The sequence below is a fragment of the Microcebus murinus genome, chromosome 10 (assembly GCF_040939455.1).
Source record: "Microcebus murinus isolate Inina chromosome 10, M.murinus_Inina_mat1.0, whole genome shotgun sequence".
NCBI classification, from domain to species: Eukaryota; Metazoa; Chordata; class Mammalia; order Primates; family Cheirogaleidae; genus Microcebus; species Microcebus murinus.
This window is the reverse complement of record NC_134113.1, coordinates 61,292,784-61,314,230: the sequence shown is the minus strand read 5'-3', so window position 1 is coordinate 61,314,230 and position 21,447 is coordinate 61,292,784. Positions and strand designations below refer to the sequence as shown.

The window sequence follows — 21,447 nt, the reverse complement described above, 5'->3', positions numbered from 1 at the left end:
CTCCAGCGTCTCAGGTAGATTGTCTATTATAGGTGGCGGCTACAGCATCTCCAAGTTCGGCGTAGAGGCCTTCTCAGACTCCCTCAGGTATTGCCCTGGGATAGGGCCCTGCCTGAGTCCTCCTGTTCCTGGTCCTCTATGGGAGCATTTTGCCAGAGTTTTATTTCACCACAGCTTTAGAGGCCCCTTGTTTGACATCTCTCCCTCAGGCTTTTTGCCCTTCCCCATTTCTGGACTTAGCCAACCATTCCTCATGACTTCCTGTCTGTTGTAGTACAGGGAGGGACCCCAGGGCTAGGAATTATGTCACATCCTCTGAGCCTTCTGAGGAGGCCCCCAGACAGGACATGTGTGAAGCAGATGGGAAGTGGGATAATTGGCTGCTGGGCCCATGTCCGCAGCCACTGAGATGCTCGGGTGCAGGGAGCCCTTGAGGGGCGGGGGCGGCCTCTGACTCGGCACAGCACACAGCAGCGGGCACTAGTGTGAGAGCAGCAGCAGCGCAGCCTAGGACAGCAGGGGTTGCTCCTTGACCCAGACACTAGGACAGCTGAGAGGGAGAGGGACAGGAGAGAGAAACACTTTGTTGCCAACCCTGATATGGTTGTTACTAAGTCAGCCATTGTGTCCCTGCCAGGCCCCAGATTTGGGGAGGGTCCTGGCTGTGAGGTTGAGCTGAGAACTGAAGACTGGCACCTTCTCAGGAGGGGCGGGCTGGGCTCCTCATGACAGGACTTGGTCGGGCTAGGCCCAGAGTGAGCATTAGCGGACCTTCTCTACTTTAGGGTCCTCCTGGAACAAAGGACAAGGCCAGGCCAGGTGTGGGGAGCTGGGCAGGTAGGCTTGAGTGGGCCATGGATGCCGGTGAGCTCTGGACACATGCTATACTTCATGCTGCTAGCAGTGGAATCCATAGCTGGGATGTACTGAGGGCAGGTATTTTGGTCTAAGGGGCATCTAGACGCCCGCAGACTGCAGGGAGCAGAACGGCTGTGCGTGTGGGGAGCCCAGACTGAAGGCAGAGGGATGCTCCCCAGAAGACAGCCCCAGCAGCCCCGCTGACAGATGGCAGGGAGTCACAGGGCAGGAGAGGGAGGAAGGGGACCGAGGAGCATAGAGGGTGAGATGGGCGAATCCTGGTGATGCCCTGGATGTGAGGGGCCAGGGGGAGATAGCCCAGCGGTGGTGCCTTGCACCTGAATCAAGGGGATTCAGAGCCAGTGAGCTCTGTGTTTAAATTATATCAATCCCAAACACAGGCATACATTGGTTTGACTTGAAAAGGTAAGCCATCTCAAAGTCGGGGGCGGGGGGATGTACAGGTTATAAGTGGGTTTAAAGATTCCTTGGCTTGTAATTGGTTAAAGACATGAGGCTTTGTCTAAAGGTTTGGAATGTTTTAAGATAAGGAGCTGTTTATCAGAGATAAGCCACCAGACATACCGTGTTTCCCCGAAAATAAGACAGGGTCTTATATTTATTTTTCCTAAGAAGACACCCTAGGACTTATTTTCAGAGGATGTGTTATTTTTTTAAGTATGGTACAATAATCTACATTTATTCAAATATAGTTAAGTCATCTTCTGGAAAATCATTATAACTCTCCAAACACCGAATTCCATGTTGAATTTCTTGCGACTCTATTTCCTTTACAACCATTGGCCCCAATCTCTCATGTTGAGCAATGAAGGCCTCATGGGGCAGATGGGAAGGGCTACTTGTCTTCTTTACCGCTCCAGGAGGAAATGCATGGGTTGTGCAGCTATGCTGCGTAGCCACACCCATCACTAGGTCTTATTTTCGGGGTAGGGCTTATGTTGCACAAATGCTTAGAAATCCTGCTAGGGCTTATTTTATGGGTAGGTCTTATTTTGGGGGAAACCTGGTAGATCTGTTGTGTAAATTGAAGCCCTACAGGTTTGTGTTACATACTCTTAGGCCTGTTAATGGGTTACAAAGGATGTCCCCAAGAAGGGAGGGGGTCATGATGAGGCATGTCTGACCTTTTTCCTGGCAGGCAATTTAGTTTTAGGATATTCCTTTGGCCACAAGGAGGTCCATTCAGTCAGCCAGTGGGGTGGAGGGGGTGACCCTTAAAATTTTATTTTAGTTCACAGCTTGTGAGGGTAATATGGTTTTCTTATGGCCTGTCTTTTGCCTCCCCAAAACGCTGAAATCATACCCATCTGCCTCTCTTTCCTGAAGGAGGGAGCTATCCTACTTTGGGGTGAAGTAGGCTTTGATTGATACTGGTTACATCAAAACTGGGGGACCCAGTAGGAGACACTTTTGAAAAACGTTAAGGACCTGTGGAATTGGGCCAGGCCAGAGGTCAAGGAAATCCATAGTGAGAAGTTTCTGGCATCCTGTGAGTGACAGTGGGGAGAGAAGCAAATCCTCATCTCGAATCCTGGGTGTATCACTAGTGTGTGATACCTTCCATGGGAGGGTCTATCTGATAAGGGAAACTCCCATCTGTTACTTGGGGCATCAGGCACTGGAGACCCCCACTTCTCAAGGAAGACCCACATCAGCATAATACTAACCTGCTTCCTGGCCCATCAGCTAGTCTAGTGCCTGGCATCAGCATAACACTAAATCTATTGCTGGGAGCATCAACATAATATTAACCTATTGGGGGACACATCAACTAACCTACACCTGGTACCCCACCCCTCAGACCACCCTAACTTAATAAAAGTAGGAAAAATTGGGTAGACAGTGCTCAGAATTTGGTGGTGAGGCCCCTCTGAGCCCACTTTGATTCTCTGACTCTCCATGTGCCGCTCGGTTTGTTCTCAGAACTACCTACTGTAACGCTTGCTGTCACATTTTGTTTCCCTGATGGGGAAAGCCAACCACGCTAGCCCCTTGAAGCCACTGGTTCTGGAACGGGCGCAGCGATCAGCAGGACCTCAGTGACAGAAGTGAACCAGCGCCAACCGCCATTTTGCGGAATATCTTCACTCCTCGCTCCCGCCAGCTGTGGTGTCCCGAACTCACCCGGACACGCTGGAGGGAAGGACAAGTCAAATCAGGTCTGGAGGCATCGGACCAGGTAAGGTCCTGGGACCCACCCGAGTCAGGCCGGTCAGATGACGGAAGAGGAGCTTGATCCCCTCCTGAGTGCAGGGAATTCCCAGGGTGGGAATGTGTAACCTCTGCCTGTGTGAGTGAGTGAAGAGTGACTGTTTGTGTTTTCATGGCTACGGCTACAAAACCTGAGTCAGTCCTCACCTGTGATTCTGTGGCGGTATCCTATGGCAATGTAAGGCTGGTGCTGGGCCCCCCTTCCCTCCCTAGATCAAAAAGAATAGGCTCACAAGACCAGACCTGCCAAGGACAACTGCCAGGCCCTGCTGAAAACAACAACACCTGTATATCCATGACCAGACTTGCCAAGAACAACTGCCAGGCCTTGCTGAAAACATCAACACCTGGATATCCATGACCAGACTTGCCAAGGACAACTGCCAGGCCTTGCTGAAAACATCAACACCTGGATATCCATGACAATACCTGTCAAGGACAACAGCCAATACCTGTCAAGGACAACACCTGGATATACACTCAGATAAGAAATTTTTTCGGTTCCTGGATTCTGCAAATACCACCAGCCCCTCCTATTTCTCAATTATCCCCGAAGTTCACAGTGGAAAATCCCTAGCTCTTCCTACTGAAAGATCCTAGCCCACCGAAACAGTATAAAAGCCTTAACCCCCTCCAAATGGATGCAACCTCTCAGGCTCCCCATCTCTTGGGACTGGCAAACCTCGCTCGGGAGCACTCAATAAAGCCACGTTGTTTGCCCCCTGCCCCCCGCCCTGTTTCTTTTGCTGCCAAAAACTTTACAAGCATAATGGTGATTCACTCCCCCAAAGGGAGCGATGAGGCCCGGGGTTTATACGGGTACACCTTAGCCAAGATGCCTAAGTTCCCTCTAGGGACACAGCCAGGCGGACACCTGAGAGAAAACCTGCTCCTTTTGTCTGTTAAGTTGTGACACCGTTCAAGGGTCTAGAATGGGTAGCATAGAATATAAGCCTACAGTCCTTAAATGCACATTAAAGAACTTTAAGAAGGGTTTCATGGCAGATTATGGTGTCACACTGAGTCCCAGTAGACTTAGGGCCCTCTGTGAACAGGAATGGCCCACGTTTGGGGTCAACTGACTCACAACAGGAACCTTAGACTTCCTCACAGTGGGAGCAGTTTGGAAAATTATGACCGGGACTCCTGGCCAGCCTGACCAATTTCCTTATTAGATTCATGGCTAGAGATTGCTCAGACTATGCCCGCTTGGGTTCAGTTCTGTGCTAATAAGTGACAGAGCAGGATTTTTGTGGCCCAAAGGACCAGAGACCCCAAACTGTCCAAACCCATCTATCAGGAGTCTCCTGAAGAGGATCCACCACCACTGCCCTATAGCCCTACAGTGACACCTCCTGATGTATCTCTGAATTCACCAGACACCTCACCACTGTCAGTCTCTCCGCTGCCAGTTCCAGACCAACCAGGTGCCGACACTCCCATCACCCGCCAGCTACGGTCAGCTCAGGCCCCAACTTCAGTTCTCCAGATGCCCCTGCATGAGGTACGAGGTTCGATGCAGGCTATTGACTATCGGTCCATTCAGGCAGGCCAGCCAGTCCTGTACTACCAGCCCTTCTCCACCACTGACTTTCTGAACTGGAAGCACCACGCCCCGTCATACTGAGAGAAACCTCAGGCCCTGGTTGACGTCCTGGAATCCATCTTGCAGTCCCCCCATCCCACTTGGGAAGACTGCCACCAGCTTCATTTGGCCCTTTTTAACATAGAAGCACAATGCCAGAATGTAGCTGGGACCTGGAGGTGCATCCAGGACCAGGCTCCAGCAGGGACCTTGGACGTGGAGCAGTGGGCACAGACAGCAGCACCTGAGAACAACCTGGATTGGGATTTCAACTCCCCAAGTGGACGAGAGGCACTCAGAAGGTATCAGGAAGCTCTCTTCATGGGGTCTGTGAGGGAGCCAGAAAACCAACCAACATAAACAACGTTGCTCTGATCACCCAGAAGCTGGAGGAATCACCGAGTGAATTCTATGAGGGCCTGTGAGGCCTACAGAGTTTACACACACTTTGACACAGAAGCGGCCAAAAATCAGCAGATGGTGAATGTCGCATTTGTTGGGCAGTCCTACCTATCCTGACATCTGATGGAAACTCTAGAAATTTGACAGGTTTGTAGGAGTGAACATCACGCTGCTGTTGGAAGTGGCCCAGAAGATTTACATTAATCGAGACCAGACTGCCCAGAGAGAGAGAGTGACAAGAAAATGAAACAGGAAACCGCTCTCTTGGCCACTGCCCTCGGAAGACCTGACCCAGCCAAGACACCTGGCCCACCATGGGAAAGAAGACACAGGAGACGAGGGACCCTGAAGCCTGACCAGAGCGCCTGTTGTAAGGAGTTTGGTCCCTGGAAGCATGAATGCCCCAACAAAAGAAACCACTCACCGCCAAACAGGAACCTGCCCAGGGGCTTCCAGCAGAAGCCGGAGACCCAGGACCTCATTGGTCTCACTGGGGTCAACTGGGAATAGGACCAAGTGGGCTCCCTGACTCTTGGCCCCCGGGAGGCTATGGACGTAATGGAAGTGGGGGACCAACCAATAACATCCATGGTGGACCCTGGGGTAGAACTCTCAGTGGTAACAACCCCAGTGGCTCCACTTACAAAGTGGGAAACCACCATTGTGGGAGCCACAGGAACTTAAATAGCTCGACCCTTCTGCCAATCCCGAATATGCCAGATGGGGGGCTACCAGATAAGACATGAATTCCTATATATACCAGACTGCCCTGTTCCCCTGCTAGGCTGAGATCTCCTGAGCAAACTGGAAGCCCAGATCACCTACCACCCAGAAGGGACCCCGAGCCTCATGCTCGGTGCCCCAGAGATTCTCATAATGGAAGCCACCTTCCTGCCAGTCAAAAAGCCCAACGGAGGTAAATACTGGCCCATCTAAGACCCGCGACTGATTAATGAGGCCACGGTGACTTTCTACCCAGTGGTACCGAATACATACACCCCCTTGAGCCTCATTCCTCCTGATGCTGCCTGGTTCTCCTGCTTGGACTTGGAGGATGCTTTCTTCTGCCTGTGATCACTCCGAAGAGCCAGCCCCTGTTTTGAGTGAGAGGATTCTCAGACTAGAAGGAGAACCCAGCTGACCTGGATGAGGCTACCACAGGGATTTAAAAGTTCACCAACTCTATTTGGGGAGGCTCTAGTCACTGACCTCATCTCCTTTATGTGAGAAGAATCCTGCTGCACACTTCTACAGTACGTCGATGACCTCCTTCTAGCAAGCCCAACCAGAGAAGACTTCCACGGGGGAATCCGGTGCCTGCTCCAACTGCTCGCTGCCAAAGGATACAAAGCCTCCTGGAAAAAGGCACAGATCTGCAGGCAGTCTGCACCTACATGCCAAAGATGTGTTACAGTCAGGCTCAGGTGTGCCAGCGGGAAAAAATACTGGACTGGCACTATTACAGACCCCTGCATATTGCGCACGATTTTAAAATTCATAAACAACTATAACCTGGAGAGCAACAAGTCACATAATGGGCTTACGAGGCTATCACCCACTGGGAAATGATGCCCTATAGTAGACATATAAGGGATCAAAGTGGGGAATGATAAGAGAAACCCCCATCTATTACTTGGCACATCAGGCACCAGAAACCCCCACTTCTCAAGGAAGACCAACATCAGCATAATACTAACCTGTTTCCTGGCCCATCAACTAGTCTATTGCCTGGCATCAGCATAACACTAAATATATTGCCTGGCACATCAACTAACCTACACCTGAATCCTCAACCCTCAGATCACTGCCAACCTAATAAAAGTGGGAAAATCGGTTAGACAGTGCTCAGAATTTGATGACTAGGCCCCTCTGAGCCCACCGGCCAAATGAACTTTCGTTCTCTGACTTGGTTTGTCCTTGGGACAACCGCTGTAACACTTGCTGTAACAAAGAGACAACAGTGTCATGAGATTTCTCATTTTGCCTCCAGATCATCTTTTAAATATTTGAAACTTCTAGTTAAATTTCAGACAGGGGAAATGAAGGAGTGAAGGACGTGTCATCCTACCACCTGTCAGGTTGGTGTATTGGATATTTGAGTTAAAAACATGGGGGAAACTGTGTCAGAGCAGGTGAGCTGATCTGTTCCTTCCTGCTTGTAGCAAGTGAAAAAGATTCTTCTGGGAGGGGACCCTCTCCACACTAGGGTAAGAAAATGACCCTCAAGAGACTTAAAATGAGAGGGATGATACATCCAAATAAACATACTTACAGTAATCCTTGTATGCCACCTGTTTTATAGCCCCCTACATGTCTCCCAGTGACTCCTCTGAAAACTTTACTGCTCCTAGCCACACTGTCTTCACCTGTCATTTCTTCTCAGATGTATTAGACGGTGTCTAAAAATTACAGAAACATATTTGCTTGGCCAATTCTTTGGACTTCAGTCTCCTGTGAACCTTCCCATGTGCATGTAAAATTAATGAAGTTTGTATCTGTCTGGTGACAATTGGTTTTTAGTTCCAACTAAAGAGCCAGATAAAAGCAAAGGGGGTCAGGGATGACCCTCGCTCTGCTGCCTTGTGCAGAGGTCAGAGTGGAAATATGGGGAGGAGTGGGAGGCTCCAGAGGACTTCAGTTCTGCTCCAGGGTCCAGTCGAGGCAGTGTCCCTCCCTCTCACTGCTCCCTTGGGGCCTCCTGGGATTGCTGCAGACAGTGGAGTGGACTGGGAAGCTCCTGCCACCCAGCAAGGGGTCACACTGCTGTCAGGATGAGCAAGGGTGAGCAGTGGGTGTGAGGATGGGGAAATGCATCAGTCCACGGCCATTGAGAATTCATGGTTGAAGGAAATGGAAATCCCTGACAATATTTGGGATGTGTGACCCGGCAGGAGAGGGTCCAGAGCATGAGGGCAGAGGACAGTGTACCCAGCACCCAGGGCATGGTGGAAAAGGCACCTGCAGGAGGTGAATGGTAAACACTGTGACACCTGCTTTGTGTGGGTCGTTCCTCTGCTCCCTCCCTGTGACTCTGGGAGTTTCTTTCCTGTGGGTTCCCAACCCCATTTCCTTTCTCTCCCCTTTCTTGCCACTGAGGTCTGACTGCCCCTTTGGCATCTCATACTCCAGCTTTCCAGAGAACTCCTCTAGCAGGAGGGAACCTACACCTGCCTATTATTTTTACCTTCTCCTACCAATCCTGGAGAGACTGGCAGTGAGTTAGTTTCCTAACTAAGTGATTCTGGGTGCTGACCTGATGTGGAAACCCAGGCTCAGAGAAGGATTTCAAACTAATATTCCTTGAACCCAGGTGTGGCTCCCCAGTACACCTGGGTCTTCTCTGTGCAGCCCAGGATGTCACTGTACGAGATGTGCAGAGACAGTTCTGACCCTCCAGGTTAGATGGAGTGCTATGTGTGCCATGGTGTGCATGTGTGTGCCCTGGTATGGAGACCTGTGTGGAGGCTCATGTGTGGGCCTGTGTGGACACCTGTGTGGGCACAGCAGGGCAGAGTGACATCAGTGGACAAAGGAGGCATTGCTGAGCAGTAAGATTTTCTTATGGGGCAGGGCTTCAGGTCTTTCAAGGGCGTGTATCAGAACTTGCAACAGCAGTGCCAAGAGCGGAGGTGTGGAGTGAGGCAAGGGAGGGCGTATCTGTAGGTTTTCTTGCCAACTACCACTGTATGCTTTCCATAGTCCTCCTGTCTCACTTAATACTAGCCATAGTCTCCTTGTACTCTAGTCTGTGTGTGTTTCATTCCCCAAAGCCATGTGGCTGTACCTGGTGGCTCTCATGGGCCTGTACTACCTTGTGCGCTGGTACCGGGAGAGGCAGGTGGTGAGCCACCTCCAAGACAAGTACGTCTTCATCACGGGCTGCGGCTCTGGCTTCGGGAACCTGCTGGCCAGACAGCTGGACATGCACGGCATGAGGGTGCTGGCTGCGTGTAGGACAGAGAAGGCGGCCGAGCAGCTGAGAGCCCAGGCGTCAGACAGGCTTGAGACGGTGACTCTGGATGTCACCAAGACAGACGGCATCACTGCAGCCACCCAGTGGGTGAAGGAACGCGTGGGAGACAGAGGTACCCCCAAGATTCCTCTTGGTGTTTCTCTCCTCTCTCTCTAGGAAAGGGAAACACTTTGTCTGCTAACTGGGAAGATTCCCAAGGTATCTGGATTTTCAAGGACTGTGAGCTCAGCGTTTTCCGGAGCGGAAGTCCTAGGGTGATTGTACCTGAGCCATAGGGTCAGAGGAGCACAGCCTGTTTTTAGGGTAGACTCTCTGAAGGAAGGTTGTGCCCTTGAGCTAGACCTTGAGCCTGGCATGAGACAGTGGGGGCCTGGGCCAGGCTGGATCCAGGCTCATGATCTCAGCATTTCTTACTGGTTCCTTCACACTTGTCCCCGCCGAGGGCTCTGACATTGTCTATCCTCACTTGACTCATGAAGATGGATGCTTAGAGCGCTGAAGGGACTTTGTATGAAATACTCGGTGATAATTCCTGCTCTTCTGCTACATTCCCCTGCCTGTTCTTTTTGTTAAAACAGAAATGATGGATTTCTTTGTTCTGATCAGAAATGTAAAACATGCTTGTTGAGGAAAAAATTGAAGAGGATAAAGGTAAAACAACATTCACAGTAATCCCACCCTCCAGAGTTAATAACTCTCTACCTCATGTATACTGGGATCAGCTTTATACCATCCAATCTCTTCCAAAATGTAATATTCAACATCTGCATATCATTCTGAGAGAATATAATTTATTTAAGCAGTCCTATGTTGTTGGATGCTGAACTTAGTTTCTCACTTTTCCTGGCATAAACAACATCTCAGCAAAGATTCTGTAATAAGGTTTGTTCACATGTTTAGTAATGTTAGTCCAAGTATAATAATTGGATCAAAGAATAGTCATTTCCTTTTTTTTTTTCTTTTTTTTTTTGAGACAGAGTCTTGCTTTGTTGCCCAGGCTAGAGTGAGTGCCGTGGCATCAGCCTAGCTCACAGCAACCTCAAACTCCTGGGCTCAAGCTATCCTGCTGCCTCAGCCTCCCGAGTAGCTGGGACTACAGGCATGCACCACCATGCTTGGCTAATTTTTTCTATGTATATTAGTTGGCCAATTAATTTCTTCTATTTGTAGTAGAGATGGGGTCTCGCTCTTGTTCAGGCTTGTTTCAAACTCCTGACCTCAAGCAATCCACCCGCCTCGGCCTCCCATAGTGCTAGGATTACAGGTGTGAGTCACCGCGCCCAGCAAAGAATACATATTTCTTAAAGGCCATGAATGGTTTCTGTGTGGGGTAAGGACTAATATTGCAAGGCCTTATTCTTTATCCAATATTGCTACATTCAAACTCTGTCTAACTGCACCCTCAGCCCTGGCCCACCAAAAACCCTGGTCTGGCTGAGCCTGGGTCTGTAGGTGGGGAAGTCAGACTATTTCAAATCCTCCATGTTGTGTTTTTGTTCCTGCATATCAAGCACACAGTCTTCACGAGGGCTTAGTGTGCGGGGAGCCCTGAGGTGATGTCAAGGGTGGACTTTGTGGAAAGTGGAAGGAATGTTGACACGGCCTGGGACCAAGGGTGCCATCTGGACACTGGTGTGGCCTGAGACCTCCTCCCCTGTCTGCCCTGTGGGTCCACTCCATGGCGAGCTTTGGAATTCCCAGGTAGAGATGGTCACCTTTGCCTCCTGAGCAAATATTGCCTCAAAATCAGTGCACGTTGCATCACAGCCTGTCCCCAGATTTCCAAAGGTGGCCTGTTCTCTATGCTCCCTTAGTCTTACGGTTTTCAGTGTGTCTGTGCCAACCAGGATATAGAAAACAATTATTCATGGGTCTGTTTGTGTTTCCCTTCTATTCTTTCTCTTCTCTGCTTTTCCCTTGACTTGTTTTACCCTATTCCTCTTTTACTGTCTCTGTCTCTCTCCTCTCATGAGATATTTGATGAGCACTCACTCTATTTTCTCAAACTCTGTCCATGCACTTAACAAAGTTGGGTTTTTTTGTTTGCTGGTTTACAGGCACTGTGAGCAGAGATGACAAGGAACATCCTAACCTCTAATAGCTTGAAGAATATGCAAACCCTGACAACCTTAAGTCACCCATTTCTCATTCCCCCTACTCTTTTCCCCATACCAGTAGCACATTCTTCTTGACTCCATAAATAAACTCAATTGGGATGCGAACTTAAATCCTAGCTCCATCCCCACCACTCACACACAACTCACTGTTGCTCTCTCAATTTCCCACTGTCCCCAGGACTCTGGGGCCTAGTGAATAACGCTGGCATCTACGGCCCCTCAGCCCCCAACGAGTGGCTGACCAAACAAGACTTTGTGACCACACTGGACGTGAACCTGCTGGGGATGATCGAGGTGACTCTGAGCCTGCTGCCCTTAGTGAGGAAGGCGAGGGGCCGCGTGGTCAACGTCTCCAGCGTTGGTGGTAGATTGTCTGCTGCAGGTGGCGGCTACAGCATCTCCAAGTACGGCGTAGAGGCCTTCTCGGACTCCCTCAGGTATTGCCCTGGGATAGGGCCCTGCCTGGGTCCTCCTGTTCCAGGTTCTTCTGTGGGAGCCTTTGCAGCAGTTTGATTTCATCACAGATTTAGAGGCCCTGTGTTCAAGATCCATTGCCAGGCTTTTGGGCCCTTCCCCCTTTCTGGATTTAGCCAGCCATTCCTCTTGACCTCCTGTCCCTGTTCTGGTAGAGCAGAGGCCCAAGGACTAAGAAATTTTGTAAGCTCTTTCTGAGCCTTCTGAGGAGGCCCCCAGACAGGACATGTGTGAAGCAGATGGGAAGTGGGATAATTGGCTGCTGGGCCCATGTCCGCAGCCACTGAGATGCTGGGGTGCAGGGAGCCCTTGAGGGGCGGGGGCGGCCTCTGACTCGGCACAGCACACAGCAGCGGGCACTAGTGTGAGAGCAGCAGCAGCGCAGCCTAGGACAGCCGGGGTTGCTCCATTTTCTAGAAACCAAGACAGCTAACAGGGAGAGAGACAGGAGATAGAAAACCATTGTTGCCAACTCTTATGGTTGTTGTGACCAAGTCAGCCATGGTGTCCTGCCAGGCCCCAGATTGGGGAGAGTCCTGGCTGTGAGATCTTAGCTGATAACTGAAGACCTGACAGCCTGCTAAGGAGGGGCGAGCTGGGCCCCTGATGACAGGACAGTGTCACCCCCAGGCAAGGGTGAGTGTTAGTGGACCGCCTGTGCTGCAGGGTTCTTGGGCTAAACGCCAAGGCCAGAAGAGGTGTGGGGGCTAGAGAGGCGGGCAGCAGTGGGATGTGGGGTACTGTTGGTTCTGGACACGTGCTGTTCTTCATGTTGATGGCAGGGAATACAGAGCTAGGAAGTATTCATGGCGGGTATTAGTTCTAAGGGGCATCTAGACCCCCACGGTCTGCAGGGAGCAGAACGGCTGTGTGTGTGGGGAGCTCAGACTGAAGGCAGAAGGATGCTCCCCAGAAGACAGCCGCAGCAGCTCCGCTGACAGATGGCCAGGGAGTCACAGGGCAGGAGACGGAGGAAGGGGACCGAGGAATGTAGGGGGTGAAAAGGGTGAATCCTGGTGATGTCCTGGATGTGAGGGGCGACGGGGAAATAGCCCAGTGGTGGTGCCTTGCAGCTGATTCCAGGAGATTCGCAGCCAGTGAGCTTGGTGTGTAAATTATGTCAATGCTACACACAGGAAATGCCATCATCACACTTTGTGTTGGCCTTCTTCTACATTTACCAACATGCCATGCTTTTTGGCTTATTCTACCACTACCCTGTGTTGGATTTTCATTAGGTTTATATGTGTTTGTGTTTGCTACAAGACCTCTGAACTCCTTGCCTTCTGCCTGTCTATCTCCCAGGAGGGAGCTCGCCCCCTTTGGGGTGAAGGTGGCTATAATTGAACCCGGTTTCTTCAAGACGAACATGAGCAACACAGAGAGAGTTTTGCTGCAGGTCCAGGAGGTGTGGGACCGGGCCCCACCTGAGATCAAGGAGATCTATGGAGAGAAGTATTTGGCATCCTGTGAGTGCACTGTGGACAGTGGGAGAACTAAACCTTGGACCATGATTAATGCCTCCAACACCATGAGGGTCTGTCCTCCTGCCGGGTAGGGGGGTGAGGGAAGGTCAGCCTCGCTATAAAGCGGGGATGCTCAGCCCCATTCCCAAGGTGCTGTGTGGTCAGCAGGCCACCTTGAAAAGAAATCCAGGTTCACTACAATTGGAAACACTGTCCCGACATTATTTTGAAGAGGAAACTAAAGACAGAGAGGGAAGATGACATGCACTCATGGCCAGCTGTGTTTAGAGAGGACTGGTTGTCCTGTGCTTCGACTCTGTTAGCAGAGACTTATGGAGTCCAGATATTCCCAGGAAGAGAGGCATGAGGTGGCTTAGTGTGGACCAATTTTTCCTGAGATAAGGGTGAGCAACACCCCTAGGGATCCTGCATTGATTAAATGTGGGGCACATCACTGAGAAGATCCAGGAATCTTAGTAAATTTCTTCCTAACTTACAGCTGTAAAAGGGAGTGTAGGGTTGTACCTCTCAATTAAGGTGTTTTCTCATCCTGAACAGACCTGAAACTACTATCTGAACACATTTTGCCAACATGCAATGAGAATCTGTCAGAGGTGACGGACTGCATGGAGCATGCGCTGACGGCTTGCCACCCCCGCACTCGCTACTCAGCTGGCTGGGACGCCAAGCTCCTCTACCTCCCCATAAGCTACATGCCCACCAGCCTGGTGGAAACCGTCGTCAGCTGGGTCCTCCCAAGGCCGGCCAAAGCCCTGTGAAGCCAGGACTGAGGTGCTTCTTTGTGTGGGGTTTGATGCTGTGTGAGAGGGGATGTGTCCTGGGGAGAGAAATAGGGTGGAGGGAGGGAGCTGTCATGTCATCAAGTCACCTGTCCTACCTCCATCCTCCTCTCCTGGCCATGGTTCTCCTGGGATTTCATCCCAGGCCCCCAGAGATGTTAGTAGGAAAGTGCCAACTTATGCAGCTGAGAAACAAGAAGCCAATAACACTCCTGGTTGTCTTATTGCCTTGGGTGGCCACTCAAGGCTCTGAGGTTCTTGGGACAATGGTGGGGGGACATTTGGGGAGGGTGTGAGCTAGTGAATGGAGGTTTAGCCCACACCTTCTCTGCCTGCTGCTCCCCTACTCAGGGTGTGCTTTAGCCTGGTCAGTCTACACCCTCCCACAGGGTATAAATCGGTTGGAGGTGGTCAGGGACCTCTCCTGCCTCTGAAGATACTCGTGTACATGGGGTGGGGATGGGGAGAAAGCCATCAACCTGGCTTGTAGTCCTCAGGTGTCAACTTAGCAGGCATTGGCAGGAAGGTGCTCACAACAGGGGTCTTTCCAGAGGACACATAACCAGTGTTTCTTGTGACTTGAACCCATGGACTCCCTTTGATTATGTTGCCCTAGAAACACTTGATAAGTTCAGCCATGCTCAGGGATTTTAATCTCTTAGGAAAGCTACATTGGATTTCAGATATACTAGATGAAATCCCCCTCAGAGTCTGGGTTTCCTCATCCAGCTCAGCACCCAGAATTCAGTCCTCAGAAAGCTCAGTCTCTGACAGTCTCTAGGACTCCAGGGAAAGGGGCAACACAGTGGGCAAGGTCCTCTCCTGATGCAGGAATCCTCTGTAAAGAAGGAGGACGTGATCCCAAAGGGGGAGTCTCTCTCACAGGCCAGGAAGGAGACAAGGGAGAGAGTGGTGGCTGGAAAACTGCCAGAAGGAAACTTCGGGGTTTGTGGGAGGGAGGAATGAAATGAGTTACACCAAGCGGGTGTGATAGCTTTTATACTTCTATGCCCTGAAGATACTCTTTCCTTAGCTGTGGATGGCATCGGCGAGTTGGGTCCAGACCTATGGATTGTAGAGGCCGGTGCTTTCTTGAAAGTCAGGGGGTGAGAGGGAAGACCCGAGGAGGGGTTTGAGGAGGACAGGTGGATTCTAAGGCCTTCCTGCCATGCAGGACAGTGTCAATGTTTCCCTATGAGGGCTTTCTCTAGTGCTGCAGTCACGGGAATAGACAGAAGGACAGGCAAGCCAGAGGATGGCAATAAGGACTGCCAGGCCCTTTCCTGGGGCAGCTGGGCCTTTCCGCTCTCAGCAGCATCTGCTCTGTGTACCCCAGGGATGGACCCTCACCTATAGTCACTGCCCTGCCTCAGTTTCCCTCCCTTGGACCCACAAGTCCACATCCCTGACAACTACCTCTCCTCTGACATGGAGTGACAGTCATGTTTGGACCCCAGTCACTCAGTCTCTGGTAATTTATGCTGAGTGCCTGTTGTGTGCTGGAAAATTCCCAGGAATTCCCGGGCTTCCTCAGACCCGGCTCTGAGTCCTCTGTGTTTTGGGGTCACTGTGAGTGTGGTCTCAAAAGAGAAAGCACTTGCAGAAGGGGACACAGATTCCCGGGATAAGTTCCTTTTGTAGCTGGGAGGCATCTCCATAGGTGTCTTGGTTTCTTCTCTCAGTGTAACAGCTGAGGACACGGAGCCTTCAGGGCACCCCGTGCTGTTGATCAGATCCCTGTTGGGTGTGAAAACAGCAAGTGAGCTCAGATTCACGGAAAACTTGAAGTGGGCATTGGTGTGGAGCACGTCAGTGCTGAAGCTGTGAAGATGGCCAGGGAGGATCGTCCTGGAGGACCAAGGCCCTGAAAGCTGTAGGGTCAGGCCACTGAGTGTCCTTCCATGCGGCCCCACTCGAAATCCATGCAACAGTTTCATATGCAATCTGAAGACACCAGACACTTTTTAAAAATAAATATTTCCCCTCTCTAAACACACAGCCCTCCCCCTGGCACACACACACACTAACACACAACCCAGGGATACAAACTGAGATGAAATAAGAGGCTGACATTTGCTTCAGAGCTCACTGGGTAAATGTTAGGGAGGTTGGGCTCACCCCAGGAGTGCTCTCCAGAGAGTCAGGTTGCTGTGCGGGTGTAACCCCTGGCCCTCCACACTGGGCTTCACGGGGGGGGGGTGCAGTGCAGCTGCACCGAGGCTTAACCCCTATCAAAAGTCAGGGATTATGACTCAATGGGGTACCCGTGGCCATAAGAGAACAATCATGGCCATAAATAAAGTCTAAAGCAAAGCAGTGCACGTCTCCGCTCCCATTCCGAATTCTAAGTAGAGTCTCCTTTTTCTTCCTCCCTGGCATCTTTCCTCAATGAGGGAACTAGGTCCAGTCCCATGGAGCTGTGCAGAGACTATAGCCCAATGCCACAGTGTCCTGGGGGCCACAAAAGCTGCCTTCACTCGGTCCCTTTGCTGCCCAGGTCCTTTCTGAAGAGCACAGGGCTGTGCAGTCCCCAGCAAAAACTGTCTTCTCCTCCAGCCCCCTGATATCCAATGCCTGTAGGGCATGTGGCCCTTCCTTTCTGGGTCCCCAGCCCAGAATCAGGAGGGGCTGCAGGAACACAGGTCTGGACACAGGTTGCCATGAAGCCCAAACTTGCTGTGTGTTCAAGGTTGGCTTTTCCTTCTTAAACCTGCTCTTCTTCCGGAGACCTGTCCTGGATGGAGAAGGAGCAATGGGTGGAGACAGTGGTCACCAGGATGCTGAGCTGGGCTCCCCTGGGAGGTTGATTTCAGGTGGGGTCTGTCCACACTCTGGGGTTCGCCACCAGGGGGCGCTTGTCCGCTAGGGCACCCAGAAGCTCAGAAGTGTGGCCCTGGTGCTTAGCCAAACTTCTCTCCCAGGACTGCTGAGGTTGTCATTGTCTGGGTTCTTCTGCTGGGTTCTTATGGGAAGGAGCTGGGCGAGGGTAAGTCTCCACGGGAAAGGCCGCTTCAGAGAATTTCCCTTTCTGCCCAAGTGACCCATCGAGGCCTTGTGTCTCCTGACTGTTCCCTTGGAACTTCCTGAAATTGCTGCTGACTGCAGTGGACTGGGAAGCTCCTGCCACCCCAGGAAAGGGTCACACTGCTGTGAGGATGAGCACGGGTGAGCAGTGAGTGTGAGGATAGAGAAAAGTACCTGTCCATGCCCATTGAGAGTTCATGGTGGAAGGGAGTAGAAATCCCTGACAATATTTGGGATTTGTTACTGGCAGAGCAGGGTCCAGAGCAGGAGGGCAGAGCGCAGTGTACTCAGCACCCATGTGGGGAAAAGGGCGTCTGCAGGAGGTGAACTGTAAACTCTGTGCCACCTGCTTCATGTGGGTCATTCTACTGCTCCCTCCCAGCGACTCTGGGAGTTTCTTTCCTGTGGGTTCCCAGCCCCGTTGATTTTCTTTTTTTCTTTTTTCTTTTTTTTTTGAGACAGAGTCTCACTTTGTTGCCCAGGCTAGAGTGAGTGCCGTGGCGTCAGCCTAGCTCACAGCAACCTCAATCTCCGGGGCTCAAGCAATCCTCCTGCCTCAGCCTCCTGAGTAGCTGGACTACAGGCATGTGCCACCATGCCCGGCTAATTTTTTTTTTGTATATATATTTTTAGTTGGTCAATTAATTTATTTCTATTTTTGGTAGAGACGGGGTCTTGCTCAGGCTGGTTTTGAACTCCTGACCTTGAGCAATCCGCCCACCTCGGCCTCCCAAAGTGCTAGGATTACAGGCGTGTTGATTTTCTCTCCACTTTCTTACCGCTGACATCTGATTGTCCCTTTCACAACTCATACTCAATCTTTCCAGAGAACTATCCTAGTCGGAGGGGACCTATTATCATCCACGCTTTTTACCTTTTCCTTCAATTCCTAGAGCCACCGGCAGTGACTTAGTTTCCTGACTGATTCTGGGTGCTGACCTGATGTGGAAACCCAGGCTCAGAGGATTGGAAACTATGGTGCTTGAACCTAGGTGTGGCTTCCCAGTACACCTGGGTCTTCTCTGTGCAGCCCAAGATGTCACTGTACGAGATGTGCAGAGACAGTTCTGACCCTCCAGGTTAGATGGAGTGCTATGTGTGCCATGGTGTGCATGTGTGTGCCCTGGTATGGAGACCTGTGTGGACGCTCATGTGTGGGCCTGTGTGGACACCTGTGTGGGCACAGCAGGACAGAGTGACATTGGAGGACTAGGGAGACATTGCTGAGTAGTAATATTTTCTTATGGGGCAGGACTGGAGGTCTTTCAAGGGCGTGTATCAGAACTTGCAACACCAGTGGAAAGCAGGGAGGTTGGTGAGGCATGTGAGGGCTCCATGCCAGAGTGCCTTCAGGTTTTCCTGCCAGCTGCCACCCTCTGTGTCCTTTAGTCCTCCTGTCGAATACTGGCTATAGTCTCCTTGTGCCCCAGACTATATGTGTCTGTCCTCCCCAAAGCCATGTGGCTGTACCATGTGTCCCTTGTGGGCCACTACTATCTGTGGGCTAGTACCAGGTGAGGCAGGCAGTGAGCCACCTCTGAAACAAATTGTCTTCATCACAGGATGTGAATTGGGTTTGGGGAACCTGCCGTCCAGACAGCTGGACATGCTTGGCTTGAGGGTGCTGGGTGTATGTGTGATGACAAAGGGGGCCTAGTGTTTGACGGCCCAGATGTCAGACAGGCTGGAGATGGTGAGCCTGCATGTCACCAAGACAGAGAGCATCTCTGCAGCTGCCCAGTGAGTGAAGGTGCCTGTGGGGCACAGAGGCAGCACTCAAATTCCTCTGTTTGTGTTTCCCCTGTGTTAATAGGACACCGCCTGTCCTGTCCCTGGGGAGATGTCCACAGTATTCCCAGGTTCAAGTCCTCCTAGCTGTCTAGTCTTCCTCACTCATCAGGTCTCCCTGGGCTGGGGCTGTGCATGGGGGGCGCTCCATGCCGGAGCCGGGCTCGTGTTCTCAGCATTTCTGCTTGTCCTTACCTGGGCCAACCCGGTCCATGGAGAGTTAACACCATTCCCATGTTCAGAGGACATGAGTTGAGGACTAGTTTTAAAAGATCTAAGAAGGTGTTTTTCTTTCCTTCTTTTTTCATACCACTACTTTGTCTTGTTATGGGGAATGAAAAGGATGTGGATTTCTTTGATCTAAGAATAAATGTATTAATAGAACATGATCATTGTAGAAAATCCTGACAAGTATAAAGATAGAAGGAAAAGTCATCTTCAAATCATTATCTAGACATAAATATGTTTTACATGGTCATGTAATTGGAACTGTATTTTGATTGTATCATATTGTATTCTATCAGAAAAAATTAATATTTTTCAGCATAATGAAAAAGCTTTTTTTTTTTTTTTTTTTGAGACAGAGTCTCGCTTTGTTGTCCAGGCTAGAGTGAGTGCCATGGCGTCAGCCTAGCTCACAGCAACCTCAAACTCCTGGGCTTGAGCGATCCTTCTGCCTCAGCCTCCCGAGTAGCTGGGACTACAGGCATGAGCCACCATGCCCGGCTAATTTTTTATGTATATATCAGTTGGCCAATTAATTTCTTTCTATTTATAGTAGAGACGGGGTCTCGCTCTTGCTCAGGCTGGTTTTGAACTCCTGACCTTGAGCAATCCGCCCACCTCGGCCTCCCAAGAGCTAGGATTACAGGCGTGAGCCACCGCGCCCGGCCCTGAAAAAGCTTTTTAAGACACAGTATTTAAGGCCGGGCATGGTGGCTCACACCTGTAATGGTAGCGCTGTTGGAGGCCGAAGTGGGAGGATCGCTATAGCTCAAGATTTGGAGTAGGTCAGGGGTGAGGTGGGGCAATATACATAATCTAAACATTTGTACCCCCATAATGTGCAGAAATAGGAAAAATGCAATACTAGCATTAGTGAAAAAAAGAGTTGGAGAGCAACACAAGCAAGAGTGAGCCCACATCTCTACTAAAAATTGAAAATATTAGGCAGGCATGGTGGCTCATGTCTGTAGTACCAGCTACTCGGCAGGCTGAGGCATGAGGAATGCTTGAGACCATGAGTTTGAGGTTGCTGTGAGCTAGGCTGACACCATGGCTCGGTAGCCTGGGTGTCACAGTGACACTGTCTCCCAAGAACTTCCTGTAGGAATGTTGCTCCATATTGATTGAGGATCTTCCCAGGCTAGTCCCCAGAGGCCAAATACAGGATTGTTTTCCACATTGTCCCAAATGTAGGATTTCAGGTCTGTCTTTCCCAACTTAACTCTACCCAGATTTTATCCTTGTCTATTTTTTCTTTTGCCTTTTTCTCTCCCTCTCTCCCCTGTCTTCCTCACTCTCACTGTCCCCTGTCTCTCATATCCCCTCAATCGATAGATGTTGAACACTACCTGTATGGGTTTTCCAGAAAATCTCAAAGTTTAGGTGAATGTGCTCATGTCTGCAAGGACCACATTAATGTGTAAATAACCAGACTGCAGTGTCCGTGTTTCCAGACTAATGGATGCACAATATTTCCCCAATACCAGCTCCTGCCACCATCGAGTGTGGGGTCAATGCCCGCCATCTAGGAAGCCGAGGGCCGGGCCAAAAGGAATAACAGGAGGAGGAGACGTGCGCTGTGTCCTGCAACAGCTGCAGCTTATTCAGCTCCCTAACCCTGCAGACACTGCACTGTTGCTAGTCTCTCCTAGTCCCCCTTCCAGCACCCACCACCCTGCTGTCACTCTGATGGGCTGGGAACTTGAACCCTAACTGTGTCCACACTGCAAAGGCACAACTCAGTGTTGCTCTCTCATCTTCCCACTGTCCCCAGGACTCTGGGACCTGGTGAATAATGCTGGCATCTCGGTGCCATCAGTCTCCAATGAGTGGCTGACCAAACAAGACTTTGTGACCATGCTGGACGTGAACCTGCTGGGGATGATCGAGGTGACTCTGAGCCTGCTGTCCTTAGTGAGGAAGGCGATGGGCCGCGTGGTCAACGTCTCCAGTGTCTCGGGTAGACTGTCTGTTATAGGTGGCGGCTGCTGCAACTCCAAGTACGGCGTAGAGGCCTTCTTGGACTCCCTCAGGTATTGCCCTGGGATAGGGCCCTGCCTGAGTCCTCCTGGTGTCATGAGTGGCCACTCAAGCCTTGAATCTCTTAAGTCCTGAGAAATCCACAGAACTGTGGAGCATTGAGCAGGTGGAAGCGGGCTCAGTCCACACCTGCTCTGCCTGGTGCTAACTCCCCCTGAGGTGTGCATTCACCTGGCCAGTGTATGCCCTCCCCCAGGATGGAAATGGCCTAGGGAAGCAGGAGCACCCCTGCTCTGATGACACCTGAGCACATGGGCTGAGGGTGGGAGTACAACCCTCGGCCCTCAGCCTGACTCCCAACCTCTCCAGAGACAGCTCGGCAGGCATTGACTTGAAGATGGGATCTTCCATTGGTATCCTGAGAGAAGACACAAAACCACTTTTTCATTCATCTTGCAACCATGGATGTATGTTGATTGTTTTTGTTTAGAATAAATGCTGCTGGTTCATCCATGCACATTCA

At 50.9% G+C, this 21,447-nt stretch overlaps 1 protein-coding gene across 1 annotated transcript; it reads left to right on the top strand.

The window, feature by feature from the left end:
* Positions 1-8,295: 8,295 nt before the first annotated feature.
* LOC142873381 (retinol dehydrogenase 16-like) lies at positions 8,296-21,447 on the top strand. The gene is made up of 5 exons (XM_076007383.1): positions 8,296-9,162; positions 11,346-11,604; positions 12,947-13,110; positions 13,666-13,899; positions 20,719-21,447. Exons 1-4 carry the CDS (start codon positions 8,850-8,852, stop codon positions 13,884-13,886), a joined length of 957 nt encoding a protein of 318 aa, XP_075863498.1. The 5' UTR covers positions 8,296-8,849; the 3' UTR covers positions 13,887-13,899; positions 20,719-21,447.